At 43.3% G+C, this 19282-nt stretch overlaps 1 protein-coding gene across 1 annotated transcript in view; it reads left to right on the top strand.

The window, feature by feature from the left end:
- PTGIS (prostaglandin I2 synthase) overlaps positions 1–7700 on the top strand; it is a 52798-nt gene extending 45098 nt beyond the window's left edge. Inside the window, exon 10 of the mRNA XM_054980449.1 lies at positions 2748–7700. Coding sequence (XP_054836424.1) covers positions 2748–2895 — 148 coding nt within the window. The 3' untranslated portion in view covers positions 2896–7700. The remainder of the gene's footprint in view (positions 1–2747) is intronic.
- The last annotated feature ends 11582 nt before the right edge of the window (positions 7701–19282 follow it).

Raw genomic sequence — 19282 nt, 5'->3', positions numbered from 1 at the left:
TGGCCCCTCCTGGGATAGGCCAAGGTTTATTGTGATTGAGCCATGGCCTCTCCCCTAGCACTTTTGTAGCTTGGACAAAAGCTTGGAGTTTGGTCTGTCAATGGCTGTTGGCCATGATAACTAAATGGAATGTCAGTTGTGTATTCCACAATGAGGACCACCAAGGGTTATTCCTTCCCCTTCTTTGTGAGCTTCCAGAGGCTTAAGGTTGGCCACTGTGAGAGACAGGGGGCTGGGTCAATCAGGCCTTCGTCTGATCTAGGAAGACAATTCTTGGCTTGGATGGACTGACTTGGTGTTTAGATTGTTTTTAATACGTTAATTTATGTACAGTCCAATTAACAAGATCTGCAATGAAATACAGGTTTATCCTAGAATCATAGAGTTGGAAGGTACCTCCAGGATCACCTAGTCCAACTCCCTGGACAATGCAGGAAATTCACAACTATCTCCTGTCCCCACACTTTCAGTGACCCCTCCTCCATGCCAAGAAGATGGCAAAAAACCTCCAGGATCCCTCGCCAAACTGGGCTGGAGAAAATTGCTTCCATGCCAGTATAGATTACCATTACTAAATAATATCTACCTCTGTGACAATATAACCATTTGGGCTAGGTAGAGATACACATCAGTCAACTGCTGTGTTCTTTCTCTCTTTGCTTGCTTACCTGCCACCTCCTGCAGTGGTGGGGAATGAAAGCATCTTAATTCCAAACGGAGGGAATAGGAGTAGGATGTGGCAGCCAGACGTAACAGAGAGCCAGCCAGTGACTGTCGCTTTTCCCAGCACTGGATTTGTTGATATGCTACATTCTACACAGGCTATAAAGCAAGTTCACAGCACTGTGATCCTCTTTTTAATGTCCAAAAACCAAAGCCACGTAATACATTATATTAGGACCAACTGAAACTACTCGAAAAAGAGTGCAGGCTTTTGAAGTCTTAAGAACTCTTCATCAGGCCAAATGTTTATCTTGTGTACCAACTAGGGGTGTGCACCCGAAAAATATTTGGGTTTCCCACATTGGGTTTACCTGAAGCAGGAAAAAGCTTAGGAAAAGCCCTGAAATCCGAAGTGGCATGCTGCTTCAGATTCAGGTTTCTAAGTCGCTTCGGTATGCCCCAGAAATATTTGGAGCATACTGAAGTGATGGGGGAGGGGGAGGCCCACCCCCACCCTTAAACTCCCACCCCCACCTTTAAACCCCACCCCCACCCCCACCCCACTTACCTGGTCAGGTGGAAGGCTGAAGCGGCCCAATGCAGTGCTGGCCAACTGGCCAGTGGGGAAGGCCTTCCTGCCGCGCAGCCATGGCCAGCGCAGCTGGCTGGCAGAGAGGGCCGCTGCTGCTGCCGCTGCTGCCAGAGGCCAGCGGGCAGGAGGGAGGCTGCCTCCTCCAGCACGGTGCCAGCGGTAAGTGGGAGTGGGGGTGGGGGTGGTGGGGTAAGGGTGGGAAATGGATAAGTTTAAAGGGCCCTGCCACTTGCGAAAAGGCCCTTTAAACTTAATCCCCAGAGGTCTTGAAGCTTCCCGAAGCATTACGAATGCTTTGGAAAGCTTTGCTTCGGGATTTCCGAATTGCTGGCCCTGATTTGGAAATCCCGAAGCTTTCCGATTCGGACCCAGTTTGGGAATTTTACCCAAATTGGATACCCGAAGTGCACATCCCTAATACTAACTAAAATGCGTCTCTAGCATTGTTAATACATGTAGCACCTCATTCTCCCTTTGCTCTCAGCCTTCTGAAGGATCTATGTGCCCCATCTGGTGTTACAGAGACATTTGATCACCTGCAGGATTTTATATTTTCCAAGGGATGGGGGTTTTTTTTCTTGCCGCTTCTTCCCAGAAGACAGAACACCCTGTCAAATCTGCATACTTGTTCAGCATTTAACATAGAATCCTAATGAGACAAGATCTTTAGATAATGGCCTTTTTTCTCTCCTCCCCTCATTATTTTTATAAACCTCCACCCTGATCAAAAACTTGCACGCTGCTTTGTGAGATATCGGTTCATCCAGTGAAAGATGTGATGTGGCTTTTTGTTTGTGGCTTTTGCTTTGGCCCAGTGTGGCTACCTGCATCCTCTTTATTTTTAATGTATACTTGTACGTAGCTTCTATAGTATGCTGCTTACTTGTATGCCGAAATTCTTCCCACTGATAAATCTTCTCAGGACAATACAGATAACACTCTTACTGAATGATTGCACACCAGATGGGATTACATTATGACCTGGTATGTGGTCATTTGCATTGGGTGATTATTTACCAGGTACTAATGCACTTATTCAACATGGTAATCAACCACATGTCAGGTCAATCACATGTCAGGTTAGCATCATCCTGCCAATCAGTAAAGAGAATTCAGTGTACAGGTAAACACCAGACCAAGGCTGCAATCAGATGTACATTTAAAAGGTGCTAATTTTAATAAATCTTACTGTTTTCAATGGGATTTAGCCTGCAGTCCTATCCATACTTACATGACAGCAAACTCCACAGCATCAACAGACTTGCTCAGAAGTAACCATGAACTAGATCAGGCCACACATCATAATTAACTTAGCAGGATTGGAGTCTTAGTATCAGTCAGCATCCTAGCTCCACAGTCCCATTCACAAACTCTAGTTCTTTGTTTTTCTACTCAATTTAATGGTTAAAAAACCTACCTGCTTTATATTAAGGCTCAAAAATTATACAGAGCCTATGTCTTAGACACTGACCCCATTATTTTATCATTTCAGGTGTGTTTTCCTCCTCTTAAGCCATTTTGATTTGGAGCTAAAAGATCCTGATGCAAAGATCCCAGACTTCGACAAGGAAAGATACGGTTTTGGAATGCTGCAGCCAGAAAACGATATCACCATTCGATACAAACTGAAAGATCAATGAACTGATTCCCTTATTTTTCTCATAACTGAGTTATTTGGGGTATCCCTTTGTGTTTGGCAAGAAAACAGATGCTGCTTGGTTTCAGTTGAAATATATGTATTAAATAGCTATGGGAAGGTTTACATATTACAGCCACAGGGAGGAAGTTTTCAGTTGATTTGTGAGGTTCATGTCCAGAGGTTGACCGGATGATTTTCATTCTTGTACTGCAAACCAATCTTTTTGGACATTTGCACTAGTGTGAGGTGTGGGGGGTGGGGTGTTGATTTAGCCCAGTACATTTTTTGTGAAAAAAGGAAAAGGTGCCAGTACTTGTATTTAACATTGTGCCAATTTCCACCAATTCCCCTCTTCTTCTGCAGATGCCAACTAAATTGTTGCTGAAGGTCCACTCTCTCTCGTTCTCTGGCTGAGTGGGGTGGGCCAGTACACTTGAGAAAGCCCCTACTTCACCCCCAAAAGTGCTGGTACTCCATATTGGTGAGTACCATCATGAAAAAGGCTTAATTTAGCCACACAAACAATTCCTCCATGTGGTAGAATCCACGACAGGAAGTGGACATGTATAGAGGCCTCTGGTTATTGGAAGCATGTTGTGAAAATTATATCAATTGGATTGGAAAAACAAATCCCCCACAAACCAGAGACACTGTTGCTGAATTATTTACCTGATTTATCTAGAGATCAGCAAATGGTTGCCTTACACATGATTACTGCTGCGAGGCTGATTTTTGCCAGGCAATGGACAAGATTGGTTGTTGAAAATAAAGATCTACATTTTAGTGAAATTGACCATTTATCAAAAAATAGAGATATTTATGGAGTAGATCTTTTATGGTCAAAAGCAATAGAAAGACTGGAACTGGCAATTGTATATTTGGAAATAATGTCGATATTGTCAGTTGTTGAGGAAGGGTCCTATATGTCCATGGAGGCAGGAGGGAAGGAGATTTAGATTGGCAATGTATCTTATAAATATTTTGTTTTTGTTTATTTTTTGTATATTTCTGTAACCTTTTTATTTAGATATATGTATTTTAAAACAAAAGAAAGGAATCCACCACAGGAGAACATTTAAAATGACCACCACATGCCAAGTAAACAGGCCTTAAAGTCAGTCAGTCAGTACCTTTATTGGCATAAACAGGCCTTAAAATGTCCATAAATAACTTAGCAAAAAAATGATTGTTAAATTAACTAGCCCAAATAAAAGATTCCCTTATCAAGTTAAGCAGAATCGGTGAAGTTGCTGTTTAAGCTAGGCTTTCTTCACAACAGGCCCAGGTTGCCCCAGACAGTAGGCCGGAAGATTTAGTGAAGTTCAAATGGATAGGCCGAGGGATAAGTTTGTTCTGTGCTTTTGTTCTGCCCGTCTTCTGCAGATCCTTTATGCCCTGTTCCCATCTCCAGTTTATCAAAAGCTGTAATGATATTATATATATTTATTTAGGAGCCTTCAATGGGACTTGTTTCTGTAAAACAGGCTTGTGGGCAGCCAGTGTGTCGACACTGTCTGCTTTAGTCCCTGTAGAACTTCAAAACATTATTCCATCATTTTTCAATTAGAAATAAAAATCTAAATGCACTTAAGTCACCTTAAAAAAAAGACAGATGCACTTTTCTATTTGAGTCCTATTATTTTAACAAAGCTAACAATAAGCAAGTATACTTTAATCTCAACACAAATTATAATCAATTCTATGAAAAACTTTCCAGTTCTTATTACTGTCAGTATAAAGTTCTTTTCAACACCAAGTGGAAAGAAGCAGCCTGCTGGGATCCCTGCTACAGTTGCTTGCAACATTTGCACACTACAAATCCTTTATAAAACAGGCATTGCATTAAAAACAAAGCCCTGGTTTACCTACCATATCTGTACTCAATCATTCTCCTTCATGCCCTTTAACCAAAGAGAACTGGCCATCTGGAAACGTTTCATTGAAGGAGAGAGTAATGCCATATACTTTTTTTAAAATAACTTTTTATTTCTCAATGTTTTGGTATAACAATAATATAACAATAATCAACAATAATACAGTGGTAACAAGATTCCAAACATTTTAAACTAGATTAATGAGTCAAGTAAAGAATATTTTTACAGGTGTTAACAATCAATGTCTACGTATTTCTTCGGTACAGCATAAGCTTCAATAATATGCGCTGTGACATGGTTTAAGAAAGGAAGCTATCTTTCCATAAAGAATGAATGGTAATTAGATTTCTCAGAAGAAGCTATTTGGTCTGTTATTTTATCAGAAATTAAAAGATCCCAGATCTTTGATATCCATTGTGGGCATACCGTCACTTTTCCATTTTTGAGCTATAGTCATCTTATAAAAAATGAAATTTAGGTAGTATTATTGATTTGATTAGTTCTGTTTTTTCTAGCCAATTCAATTGTATCTTTGATCAGTCCTTCAGTGTGCTCTGTACGTATGAGCTAAGAGGTTTAAAGCTGACATCAAACCATTCTGTCAAATTAAAAGGGATGTTTATTCCCAGGTGTCGCCAAGATTTGCCTACCCATTTGAATTTGTAGGAGTCCAATAGCTATTGTTTTGTTGGTTTGATTCATATAGGGTATATTTCCGATTTAGTATAGTTTATGCCATCTACTTTGAAGGAGGTGGTCATAAAACCTCTTCTGAAACAGATATGCCTGGACCCAAATTTTTGTAACATATACTGGCCTCCATTTAACCACTGCACTAAGCAAAGTGTGAAGACTTCCTCCAATTTAAGTGGCTCTTCTACTGGCACAAAGTAAGGTTCTTGAACTGGTAGTGGCCAACCAGCTCCAGTTATTTCTTCTATGAGGCAGACTGGTAGTGGAGAGTGGCGTAAAGTGACAGATGACTCATGGTGACCTTCTGCTGGGGTTTTCAACGCAAGAGGCTAAAAGGTGGTTTGCCATTGCCTGGCTATGCATAGTGATCCTGGTCTTCCTTGGAGGTCTCCCATCCAATTACTAACCAAAACTGACCCTGCGTAGCTTCTGAGATCTGATGAGATCAGGCTTCCCTGGGCTATCCAGATTAGGGCTATGAGATAAACTCATTTTAATCCTACTTCAGGACTAGTTTTGGAGCAAACCTGGTCTTAATGGCCCTGAGATGGGCACGAACCAAAATATGAACCAAAGTTTGTGACGAACCGAGCTGGTTCGTGATTTGCGAACTGGCGGTCCATCAGAGCCCATTTCTGATGAACTTTTTTTGGTTCATCGCTGCAGACAGCCTGGCGCCAATCAATCAGTTTCCTAGGCAACAGGGGATGGACTTCCTGCAGACCTTCTGCTGACCCGGAAGTGGCCTTTTGCTGACCCGGAAGTGGCCTTTTGCTGACCTGGGTGTGCCATTTTCATGAACCAAACAAAGTTTGTGATTTGTGAAATGCGATGAACCGCAGACCGCATGGTTCATTTTTTTTCTGGTTTGTGCTCATCTCTAGTCCTGAGGGATTGGCAGGGGGACACTATTCATTCTTCTGGATTGGTTAAGCTAGATAAGTAAAGGGGACACTAAGCTCAGGTGATTACATCCTATTGGGAAATGGTGCTAAGTATCACTGGTACCTGTGCTATCGGTCCACAGGGTTCTGTGCTTTTGAATACCTTCATGAAACCTCTGAGAGAGGTCATTTGGGGACGTGAAATGAGATTTTACCAGTATGTTGAGGACACCCAGTTTCATTCTGTTTTTTGACCACATCAGGTGGGACAGTAGATGTTATAAACGAGATCTGGGAGACAGTTATAAGAACAAAATGATCTTAGCTGATAATGGTGTCAACCAGGGAGTGAGAAGGCAATCTCTTCTGGATGAATTGGCACAATACTTCTTTTAATGGTGCAAGTTGATATTTTGAGGATATGAGATCCAGGCCTATCCATGAGAGCTCTGGCTTCTACTCTGGCTTGTAGCATCTTTAGCCAGTTTGGGTTGGATTAGCACCTACAGTTTTTCTTTGAGAGGCATGATTTGCCCACACTCTGATCACATCCAAATTTAGACTACAGTATAAAGTAGGTCTGACTTTGGTGACAGCCCTGAAGCTGCAACTGGTACAAAATGTAGCTGTGAAATTGTTGACTGGTATATATACTTTATATCTCACCAGTTTTAAGAATGCTACAATACCTGTCTGTCAACCTCTGGGCCCAATCTTTTTTTTTAACATTCAGTTTATATACCACCCTTCAGGACAACTTAACACCCACTCAGAGCAGTTTACAAAGTGTGTTGTTATTATTATCTGAAGTGCTGGCTATCCTGGAGAGCTCTAAATAGCCTGACCAGGGATATAAAAGACTGCTTTGTCTCTCATTGACCCCAAGGGATAGGACTATTTTTTGAGGTCGCTCCTTGACTCCAAAATACTCTGTCTGCAAATATTCACCTGATGCAGAGTCTGTTGGAATTTCGACATCAGAAAAAAGATTTCCTTTTTACTGAAACCTATTGCTCCCCACGGAAAACATGGCTCTTTTGCATGAATGCTGTCTAATTGGAATAATATGTTAATTGCCCTCTTTATTTATTGCTGCTTTTAACTGTATTTATTGTTGTTTTAATTGCTTTGTGAATTATTTTACCCTATCTGTTTTAATATGACTAGCTTATTATTAATAATGCTGCTGGTTTTTGCTACTGGTTTTCTATGTATTTTGTTATTCAAGGTTCAGATTTTTAAAAATTCTATTGTATAGGATAATGGTCTCTTGGTAAGCCATCTTGAGAATCTTTGATTAAGAAAGCGGGATGAAAATATTTTCATTCAACAAATAAATACTTCAACTATTCCGATGCTGCAGCCATAGACATCTTCTGTATATCCATATCATGTAAGTTCTTACAGGGTGGTTACACGATTACTAATTTACATGAAGTGATTAGAATACTTAGATGTACAGTTGCTTTTACGGATTCTGTTTCTTTTGAGGTGGTTAGAATCATAGAATCATAGGGTTGGAAGGGACCTCTAGGGTCATCTAGTTCAACTCCCTGCACAATGCAGGAAATTCACAACTACGCCCCCCACAACTGCCCCAAATTGACAGCTTCCAAATTGTTTCAGCCACATTCAATAAATATGCTCCATACCTATATATTGATTTTTCCTCTTTAAAATAGCAGTATTCCTTTTTCTTAGGGTGCTTTTGCAAAAGATGGTTATAAATACTATTCTCTTTCAGCTCTGATCCAAAGAACTAGGTTTGTGAGCCTGAGGAGGGAGCCTGGACAAAACAAAGCTCAGCTTTACCTCAACTATCCTGAGGCTACATGAGCAGGAAATCTTGATTTTTTTTTCTTGCTTGGCTTTTTCTCAAATAGCATCCCCCAAATGGCAAGCTAGTTTTAAAAGAGTATAAAGTTTCAGAGCATTGTTATTTCTTCATAACATCATATGGCTGGTTCCTGGCACTGGAAGCACAGATCGCTTGGACTTGTATTAAATAATGATTAGCAAAAATACCCAAACAAGCGCAAATATCTGGCATGAAACCAAGCCCGGTGAGCACAAAGGACCTACAGGAGGAAAAGATTTGTATAGTTTGTCTATCACATGGGAGACTCCAGGAAGGGAACAGAAGGCTTGTCTCTGATGATCTTGCTAATAAGTAAATTTAGTCTTGCCTGCTGGGCCAGCTGCACCTGGGTAAATATCCACGAGCAGAATGTTTGCCAGAGATGGGGTAAATTAGCTATGTCTTCTGTTCTTTTCATTTTGGAAATTATATTGTATTACTAAACAGGCAATGCCCTCTTGTGACCATAGCTTTCAGCAGGAGCTCACCTGAGAGTTATTTATTCGCTTTATTTATACCCCTCTTTTTTCCCTCAGTGGTGACCCAAAGTGGCTTACAACATTCTCCTGTCCTCCATTTTATCCACACAACAACCTCGTGAGGTGGGTTAGGCTGAGTGGTCCAAGGTCACCCACCTAATAAGGATTCAAATCTGGGTTTCCTAGATCCTGGGCCGACACTCCAACCCAGGGGTCCCCAACCTTTTTGACCACGTGGGCACCTTTGGAACTCTGACGTGGGTTGGTGGGTGCAGCCACAAAATGGCTGCCAGAGGAGGTGGAACCTGTCATGACCTGCTCTGGCCTGGCCAGTGACTCTGACCTGGAGGGCTCAGAGGAACAGCCTGAGGATCCAGGGCTGGAGGACCAGCAGGATCAGGGAGGGCTTGATGCTGCAGAGCCACTGCTGGCCATACACTGGCAACACTAAAGATTGCCTTGCCAGAGCCTGCAAGTGAGCTCCTACCACTGGCCCCCAAGATAACCACTAGACCTCTGCCAGGCAGGACACGAACCCAGGCCCCCAGGACCCTCTCCCACTTTGTAGGAATGGCAGTGGTGTAGGACTCAGGCTGAGGTGGCACAGAGGCAGCCAACGGCCTGGCTGGCTGTGTTTCAACTCCCTGTACATCCAGAGCAGAACATTTAGAGTCTCTCTACACAAGATGCCTGGGTGCATGTTTGTTAAGTGCCAGGAGATGCAATGTTAGCCGAGAAGCATAGTTTTAAAAGACAGAGCCGGCAGAGATCACTCTGGAGTGGATGGGTTCTCTTACCACCACTGGCGTACCAGACTGTCTCCCCTTCCAGAGCCTTTGCCCTGCCGCCCTCACTACTTAAAACTTTGAATTAACTGAACCTTAGCAGGGCAAAGGCTCTGGAAGGGGAGACAGTCTGGCATGGCCGAGGCAGCAGAGAGCTGTAAGAGAATCCGTCCACTCTGGAGCAAGCTCCATCCGCTCTGTCTTTTAAAGCTAAGCTTCCTGGCTAACATTGCATCTCCCGACATGTGAAGAACATGTCAGAAGTCTTGTGTAGAGAGACTCTGAGAATGGTGAGTACTCACAGGATCCTGGCCAGAGCCTAGCACAGCCTCAAGAGCCTCAACACCTGCCAGCAGATGTGGCTGAGCCAGCTCGCCTCAAGCCAATTTAGGCCAAGGCTTGAGAAAGTCGCACTGCTGGATCCAGTAGTGTGCTAGGTTCAAACTCTGTGCTCCGGCTCCAAGCCCCCCAGTGTAGGCCATCTCCTGCTCTGCCCTCCTCAGCCAAGCCAGAGAAGTCCCGGCCAGCCTGCAGAGTGCAGGACAGACCTATCCATACAATGGTGGCTACAGGAGGTGGAGCCACAAAGAGAGAGAAGAAATCCAAGTTCAGGGGAGAAGAGAGGTCATTTTAAAAATAAACGGGGAAAGAAGAATGGCAGAGAATAAAACCAACACATTGCTGGCAGCTGCCACCAAAGCAACATAATTTTAATCTGTGCTGCCAATTGGCTCTCCAGTGGCCAATCAGAAGCTCTGCTGCACAACAGCCCTACTCTGCTTTCTGAAAACATTTGGTGGGCACCAGATGAGGTTTCAGCAGACACTATGGCACTCACCTGCTGGCACCATGTTGGGAGCCCCTGTGCTAACAATTATACCAGGCTGGCTGAAACTGGAATGATGGAAGAAACAAGGCTTGTTGTTAGTGATTCTTAGAGAGGTTGTGTGATGTAGTGTTTAGAGGGCTGGGCTAGGATCTGCGAGACCCTGTTTTGCCGTGGAAGCTTGCTGGATGGTCTTGAGCTAGTCATACACACTCAGATTAACCCACCTCACAGGATAGTTAGGGTGAAATGGAAGAGAACAGCGTAAGCCATTTTCAGTGGTGAGGCTGTGTGAGTTTAGCCATTCTGTGCAAAGCTGCAGAAGGGTGGCCAAGAGTGAGGCAGGACCCAGTGAGATTTCTATTAATTCGGGTCTGCGGCTCAACAGGAGTCTCAGAAGCAGAGTAAATTATGCAAAATATGCAGCACGATCTAAGCCCTAACAGGGACAAATCAAAGGTCCATCTGGCCCAACATCCTGTTTTCCACAGTGGTCAGTCACACACACCAGAAGTCCCATAGACAGGGAATGCAATCAGTACTCCTGCTGCTGCCCAGCCATGTGGTCCACAGATGGGCAGTGCCTCTAATGCGGAAGCTGCATCTAGCCTCCATGAATAACACACTTCTCTTCCTTGAGCTGCCTCATCCCCTTTTAAAGCCATATGTGGTCATCAGTCCATCTTGTGGCAGTGAGTTCCATAAGCTAAGGCTTTGTGAATAGAAGTACTACCTTTTTCTGACCTAAATCCATTATACTAAATTCTAGTATAATGGAAGACAGAGGAAGGGGAATCTCTTTTCATGCACCCCTTAAGAAACAAAACATGAAAAGTACCAGTCTCATTGGTGCTTCAACTCCTTAATGATTAATCCTAAAGTATATAAATTACAGCAGCCTATTTTCTGGCCACAGACTTACAGTGAAATCCTAAACAGAGTTACTCTAGTCTAAGCGCATGGGCTTAGACTGGAGTAACTCTGCTTAGAATTTCACTGTTAAGGTTTGCTCTTAGGGTAGAATATAGCCATGCCTGTCTTAACAGGTGTTGCTGGGTGATGATAAAGGTTTATCTAAGTTTAATGTAGCTCTGTATCTAGGGCTTCCGTTTTAGCTTGTATATTCTGCTATCAGAAACCAGCTTTTTCCTGCTTTGAATGTATTTGTCCTCTCTACCCTCAACTTAATTAACATGTTTTATAGCTTTTCTGGGAACAGGTACATTAACAAATGCCCCCTTAGCACCCTTGTAGCAAATTCTTTCAATCTGTATTAAAAATCCAGGGCTTCTGGTTTCTAAGAGGCCCGGCAGTGAACCTTTACAAATGACAACTGCAAATGGCAGTTTAACATCTGTAAATTTCTCCATTAAGTAAATCTAATGTTAAGAGTGTTTTAGAAGAAGGAAGCCTAAATTCTGGGGCAATCAGATCTTGGCATACAGCATGGGGGCAGGGGTGGGCCAGAGAGCCTGTCCATAGCTCTAAAATAAATGTTGCTTGTGTATCTCAAATGGTGCATTTACCCACCTCTCTTTCTTTACCTGCATGGCAAGGATGACCCCTCTTGCATCATGCAGGAAGAGAATTTCAGATGAATTAACAGCAGATGAGGATCCTGGCTAGGGATTCTGGCAGTGTTTTGCCATCTGTTTTGCCATCTGGGCATGGAGCAAGGATGTGTGTGTGTGGGGGGGGGGGGGGTAGTTGTGAATTTCCTTCTGGGGGTTGGACTAGATGACCCTAGAGGTACCTTCCAACCCTATGAGTCTATGATTACTACTGCTACTGTATATGGAGATTTGGGTTGCTAACAGGCCTTGAGATAAATGTCCTGTCCCTTTAATAAAGGTTTAATTGTGTGGAAAGCTTTCCATTGCCAACCCTAGAGGACAGATCCATCAATAATTAGTCATATCGTTGGCAATCCTAATGAAGATGCTGTCAAGAGCTCATAAAGCTAGGATCTTTGCCATTCTTATTGGGAAGGGGGATGCAAACATGCCAAACTGCCCCCTATCCTCCCAGGTCATGGTATTGAGAGGCACACTGCCTGTGAAACTGGAGTTTCTATTTTGCCTTCACGGCCAGGGCTTTTTTTCTGGGAAAAGAGGTGGTGGAACTCAGGACCACACAATGACGTCACTTTGGGTCAGCTGTAATAAAGGGGGAGTTTTTTAAAGTTTAAATCACCCTTGGCAAAAATGGTCACATGGCAGGTGGCCCCTCCCCCTGATCTCCAGACAGAAGAGAGTTTAGATTGCCCTCTGCGCCAGAATTACAACTCCCAGAATTACAACTTCTCTCCAGACTACAGAGTTCAGTACCCAGGAGGAAATGGCAGCTTTGGAGGATGGAGTCTATGGTACCACATCCCTGCTGAGCAAGCTGCCCTCCCCGAACTCTGCCCTCCCCAGGTTCCCCCAAATCTACAGGAATTTACCATCCTAGAGTCGGCAATCCTATGATACCAATGCAAAGTGGTACAGCGGAATATTATTATTGTTGTTGCCTTTAATGCTAATCCTAAATCTGCCACTGGTAGAACAGGCCCTAAGGTTGCCAGCTCCAGGTTGGGAAATTCTTGGAGATTTGGAGGGTGGAGCCTGAAGACAGCAGGGATTGGGGAGGGGATGGACCTCAGCAGGGTATAATGCCATAGAATCCCCCCTCCAAAGGAATCATTTTTTTCTGTGGGAACTGATTCCTGTGGCCTGGAGATCAATTGTAATTCTGGGAGATCTCCAGCCATCACATGGAGGTTGGCAACCCTAGCAGACTCCACTGAGTCCCACCCTCAGCACAGTCTGTGAATGACCAAGTGGATGCAAAGTGGAATAATAAACTGAAAGCACAGGAGAAGAAAATGAAATTATCACCTTCCCTCTAAATGCCTAGGAAGAAAATTTGTTAGCTTGATATATGACCTCATTTTCAAAGAAAGAGAGTATGGAATAGCAGAATATGGTTTTGTGGGTCTTTCATTTGGTTAAACACCTACAAGCAAGTTGAATGCAAGAACCGGGATATCTGAAGGACTGTCTATTCCTATAACTATTGGCTCATCAACTAAGAACTAGTTCTGAGGCCTTTTTCTGGGCGTCTTCTGTGGTCTAGGTACCAAAGACAAGGCCTTCTCACTTGTGGCACCTCAGTTGTAAACTCCCACAAAAGAGTGGTGAACTGGTTAGAGCATTGGACTACGATCTGTGGATCCTCACTTTGCCATGGAAGCTTCTTGGGTGAAATTGGGCCAGTCACACACTCCCAGCCTAACCTACCTCACAGAGTAGTTGAGGAGATAAAACAGAGAAGAATTATGTAAACTACCTTGGATCCACATAAGGGAGCAAGATGGGGCATTAAATAGATAAATAAATAAATAAAACAAGGGATCCACCAGTGCTAAACCTAGAGACTTTTAAATTCTAGATGAAAATATTTTTGTTCTTCCGGGTGTTTTGTTGATTTTTGTCTTCCTCATTTTCCCTTTGGCCTTGTATGTAGTTGTCTCTGAAAAAACTCTGGTAGTTTTATTGTACTGCTTTTAACTTATTTAATTGGACTTTTAGCCAAATAGATTGTGTGTGTTTTTTTAATGTACTGGCTTTTATGTTGATCCTTATGCTGCTGTTGGCTTTTATTTTTGGTCTTGTATGGGCCAGCACTTTTTATGTCCTTTTACTTTATAAAATATGACTGTTGAAAATAACCTCAAGAATGGAGCAGTGTCGGAATACCTGAGAGACAGCATGTGAAACCACCAACATACACTACTGGTTAGTAGAGGGAAACAGGGAGCCATACTATGAGTTCTGTGAAGAATCAGAAAGCTTCTGCCGTGGTAAGACTGTGGAAAGAAAGAAAAATCTGCCAATAGCTTTTCATCGTATTAGAGGCATCACAGCCAAAGGGTGAGGAGAGAAGGAACTTCCATATGTTACCGCCTGAAATTAATTAGTACTTTACAATAACCATCTCTGCAGGAGAAAAAGCACAATGCTTCGAATAACAAGTGGGATCATAAATAAATGATGGCAAATCTTATGAATCTTGGCCTAAAAATGCTGCTTCTGTTGCAGGCTTCATTCTGGGGAGAATTACATCTGTTCGGCTTCAGAATACCTAAATCATTACGTGAACCGATTATCTCATGCAGGCCTTCCTTTGCGCGCAGACAGCCAAGGCGTGAATGTGTGCGCTCCGTGCAAAGACACAGCACAGATGGAATGTTATGGCAAACAGATGTGCTGAGTCATGGAAGCCTTTTTAATGGATTGTGATAATTCTGGTGAGAAAAACAGGCACGGTAGTATAGAAGACCAGGCTGGATTGACAGTTAGGTCGAGAGGGCCTCAGCCCCTCAGGTAGGGTTGCCAGCTCCAAGTTGGGAAATTCCTAGAGATCTGGGGGGGGGGGGGTGAAACCTGGAGAATGGGGTTTGGGGAGGGAAAGGACCTTGGCATGGCATAATTCCATAGAGTCCACCCCCAAAAGTAGCCATTTTCTCCAGGTGAACGGATCTCTGTGGCCCGGAGACCAGTTGTAATTCTGGGAGATCTCCAGCCACTACCTGGAGGTTGGCAACCCTACCCTCAGGACAACTTTGGATCCTCTAACTAGGGTGTTTTCCACAATGTGTCAGGCTGCTGTGAGGGCCAATACTGAGGAGCGGCAGTGAGGCTTCCACATGGCAGGTTTCCCTGTATTTTTGTGGCCGCAGCACCTTGTCGATGGTCATTCCCCTTCCCCCACTGCCCCTAGGGTCTTCCTCCCCCCAGTTTTTAAAAACTGGCAATTTAATATTGTCATAATGCTATAACCATCTGTATGCTGGGCTCTCTGAATTTTCAGCATTATTTTTATTTTTTAAAGTAAGTCTCTAGCCCTTTCTTGTTGTGGATCTATGCCATTTCCCTTATATCTCTGCAATGAAAGGGGCTAGAGACTTCCATTTTTTAAAAAGAATAATGGCAACTGGGCATTCAGAGAACCTGATAGATCATTATAATGATATTCAACTGCAGATTTTAGAAAAGCCCCCCCACCCCCCATAGAGACAGGGGAAATGGCTACCGCAGGGATTAGAGCAAGGAAAATGCCTGCTGTGTAGGCGATGCTGGAAATACAATGTCCTGTGTACAGAGAAGGCAGAAGACACAGAAGACCTGCAGGGGGCAGCAGGTCTGACATTTAGATAGATAGCAGGATAAGATCCTTCTTTCCTCCTCTCTTCTGTCCTTCTTGCATGTCTCCAGATTGGTATTCTTAGGCTACTTTCTGTTTCTTCCCAGAAGTCCCTCCTCCCAGTTTAGTGAGGTAGTTAGTATCTATTCTGTTTCTCTGCTTTCTATCCGAGTTGTAGTTCCTGAATAAACTCTCTTCTTTCACTCCTTAATCAGACTTAAGATCATTCCTAAGATATACCATACCCTACAAGCATGACCAAAAAAATCCAAACTTTCCCATCCACATGGCAGCCATCCAGGCTTTGCTGTGATTTTTAAAATTCACAATATTGCAGGTTTAGGAAAGATCAAAGAAATGCCAAGGAAATCCTGGGAGGTGCACAAATGAACCATGACAGTGTGGAAGCAAGAAAAAAACCTCACTTCCTAGCAGTATCAAACCTGGGACGAATAACCTGTGTAGAACTAGTCTACCTCTTAAAGAGTTTAGCATTACATATAATGGACTATGGGAAGTACAAGCACAACTAGATTTTTTTTGAAGGGCATCTCATGATAGGATGGGCAGGAGCTCAAGAACAGGACATCTGCTCAGCATACAAAAGGTCCAAGGTTTGATCTCTGTTGGGTTTTTTTTAAAAAACATGGATTGGGCAATGGTTGTTGTGGGTTTTCCGGGCTGTATTGCCGTGGTCTTGGCATTGTAGTTCCTGACGTTTCGCCAGCAGCTGTGGCTGGCATCTTCAGAGGTGTAGCACCAAAAGACAGAGATCTCTCAGTGGACACTGAGATCTCTCAGTGGACACTGAGAGATCTCTGTCTTTTGGTGCTACACCTCTGAAGATGCCAGCCACAGCTGCTGGCGAAACGTCAGGAACTACAATGCCAAGACCATGGCAATACAGCCCGGAAAACCCACAACAACCATCGTTCTCCGGCCGTGAAAGCCTTCGACAATACATGGATTGGGCAGTTGGTGATGTGGAAGATCTCTCTTGGAGAGCTGATGCTGGCCAGAGTAGACAACACTGACCGTGATGAACCAATGATTTGACTCCATTCAAGGCAGCTTCACGTATATGTGTTCACTGCCCAAACAATAGGGAAAATTTAGATGTATTAATCCCTATCACTTCACCATCCCTTTTATTGCAAGAAAAATAACACTTAGAAGAACACTTGTGAGCTTGCCTTTAAAAAAATGCATATAAGATACTGAAATATATTTTACCTGCATCACCACTCTAGTCTCCCTCTATATTGAAATGGATGGGCTAGATCAGTGACAGCCAACGAGTTTTCCAAATGTACCATACATCAAGATCCTATTATTATGCAGTGGCTGTCTAGTCACACTTTTGTGATGCACATGGAATCCTATTCCATCTCCACCTTCCCACCCGTCCTGCAATCTGGCCTCTAGCCTACTCTAAACAGAAGCCTGGTGCTGGCAAAATATGAAGCCGTGAGAGAATGACTCTAAATTGAAAGCATATCATAGGTCAGGTAAGGTTGATGGGTTATTGTTGTGAGTGGGATGCTTTTTTCTAAATTAAAAGCCTGCAAGGCAATAATATTTTAAAATTAAAATGCACGCCAGAAAAACGACTAAACAACCATATTTACCCAGAAGATTACCTCAATAAAATATAAAATGATCCCAATAAAATTGTTCATATACAAAAGTATTTTATTGCCATATGTATCTCTAATTTGTATGCAAATTTAAGATGACCCTTAGTCAACAGAGCTATACACATCTTGCTAGCAAAGAGGGCACAACCTTATCTCACAGTGGCCTCTGCAGCCTGCTCTCTCAGATTCAGTGCAAATTTTCCACAAGCACCTTTCTAGCATCTTCCAGCTTTCTTTAGGTCTCCCAGCTCCGTGGTAAACCATGGGGCAGGCTTCCATCCCACGGGCAAAAGAGGTCAACAAGAAGCAATCTTGTCAATCATTTTGAGAAATGCTATGTTCAAAGCTCCCACCACAGACTCAGCTGAGTATGTTTGGAATCCTAAAATCCACCAGGGCACTGGAGAATCAATAAGGATCCATGAGCTTTTTCGGTTGGCTACTTTAACTGGTCCCCCTTTCTGCTGGGTGTCAGGACCATATTCACTATTGCTTTAGTAGATAATGGTTAGAATGTAGTTCACAGCAAATCGCCAATTCCCTAAATAGGCTTAGTACAAAAGATCAAGTCCATGGTATGGTCTCTTTCATGTAGGGTCTGTCATTATTTGAGAGAGGCCAAGGGCAGCCAGAGAAGCTATACATTCCGTTTAGTATGAATGTTGAAGTCACCCAGAACAAGCAATTCAGGCGTCTCCAGCACTATGTCTGAGAGTATCTCTGCCAGCTCAGAGAGGGTGCTTATGCTTACTGGGGGACTAGGTGGCCATTAATCAAGCAGAGGAGTTAGCCGTGTTAGTCTGTAGTAGCAAAGTTGAAAAGAGTCCAGTAGCACCTTTAAGGCTAAACAACTTTACTGTAGCATAAGCTTTCGAGAATCACAGTTCTCTTCATCAGATGCATAGAGGGTATGAAGAAACTGGTCAGATATATAGGTGGAGAGGGGAGGGGGGAGTAGATGTAATCAGTGGCTTCTGATAATGGGATCAGTTACTTCTGATAATGAGATAACCATTCATAGTCTCTATTCAGTCCAAGCCTGACGGAGTCAAATTTACATATGAATTCCAATTCAGCAGCTTCCCATTGGATTCTGTTTTTGAAAGGTTTCTGTTGAACTACAGTGACCTTTAAGTCCTTGATGGAATGTCCTGGTAGATTGAAGTGTTCTCCCACTGGTTTCTGGATGTTGCCATTTTTAATGTCAGATTTGTGTCCATTTATTCTTTTGCGCAGAAGTTGGCTGGTTTGTCCAATGTACAGAGCAGATGGACATTGTTGGCACATGAGGGCATATATCACGTTGGAGGATGAGCAGCTGTAAGAGCCAGAGATAGTGTAGTTGACATCATTGGGTCCCGTAATTGTATTTCCTGGATAGATATGAGGGCATCTGGGTCTGTTACAGGGTCTGGTACCTGTGCTGGTGACTCTGCTAGTTGATTCGTGGTTGTAAGTGAGAAGTCGTTTAAGATTGGGGGGCTGTCTGTAGGCAAGGAGAGGTCTTCCACCCAGGGCTTGTGTGAGAGAGGTATCATTTTCCAGGATGGGCTGTAGATCACCGATGCTACATTGGTTGGGTTTGAGCTGGGAGCTATAGGTGACAACCAGTGGTGTTCTGTTGTTAGTTCCTTTAGGTTTGTCCTGGAGCAGGCTGTTTCTGGGTACTAGTCTAGCCCTGTCGATTTGTTTCCTCACTTCATTTGGTGGGTACTGTAGCCCCAAAAATGCTTGTTGTAAATCTCTTAAGTGGGAGTCCCGATCAAGAGCATTGGAGTACATACGATTGTAACGTAAGGCTTGGCTGTAGACAATCGACTGAGTGGTATGTTTAGGGTGGTAGCTGGAGGCACGTAGATATGAGTATCAGTTGGTGGGGTTATACTGGCAACATCCAGAAACCAGTGGCAACAAAAATGGCAACATCCAGAAACCAGTGGTGACAAAAATGGCAACATCCAGAAACCAGTGGGAGAATACTTCAATCTACCTGGACATTCCATCAAGGACTTAAAGGTCACTGACTGTAGTTCAACAGAAACCTTTCAAAAACAGAATCCAACGGGAAGCTGCTGATGAAGAGAACTGTGATTCTCGAAAGCTTATGCTACAGTAAAGTTGGTTAGTCTTAAAGGTGCTACTGGACTCTTTTCGATTAAACAAGC

Source organism: Eublepharis macularius, chromosome 5, assembly GCF_028583425.1.
Source record: "Eublepharis macularius isolate TG4126 chromosome 5, MPM_Emac_v1.0, whole genome shotgun sequence".
Lineage (NCBI taxonomy): Eukaryota > Metazoa > Chordata > Lepidosauria > Squamata > Eublepharidae > Eublepharis > Eublepharis macularius.
Note: the sequence above shows the minus strand (reverse complement) of the source record. Positions and strands in the feature narration are given on the sequence as shown.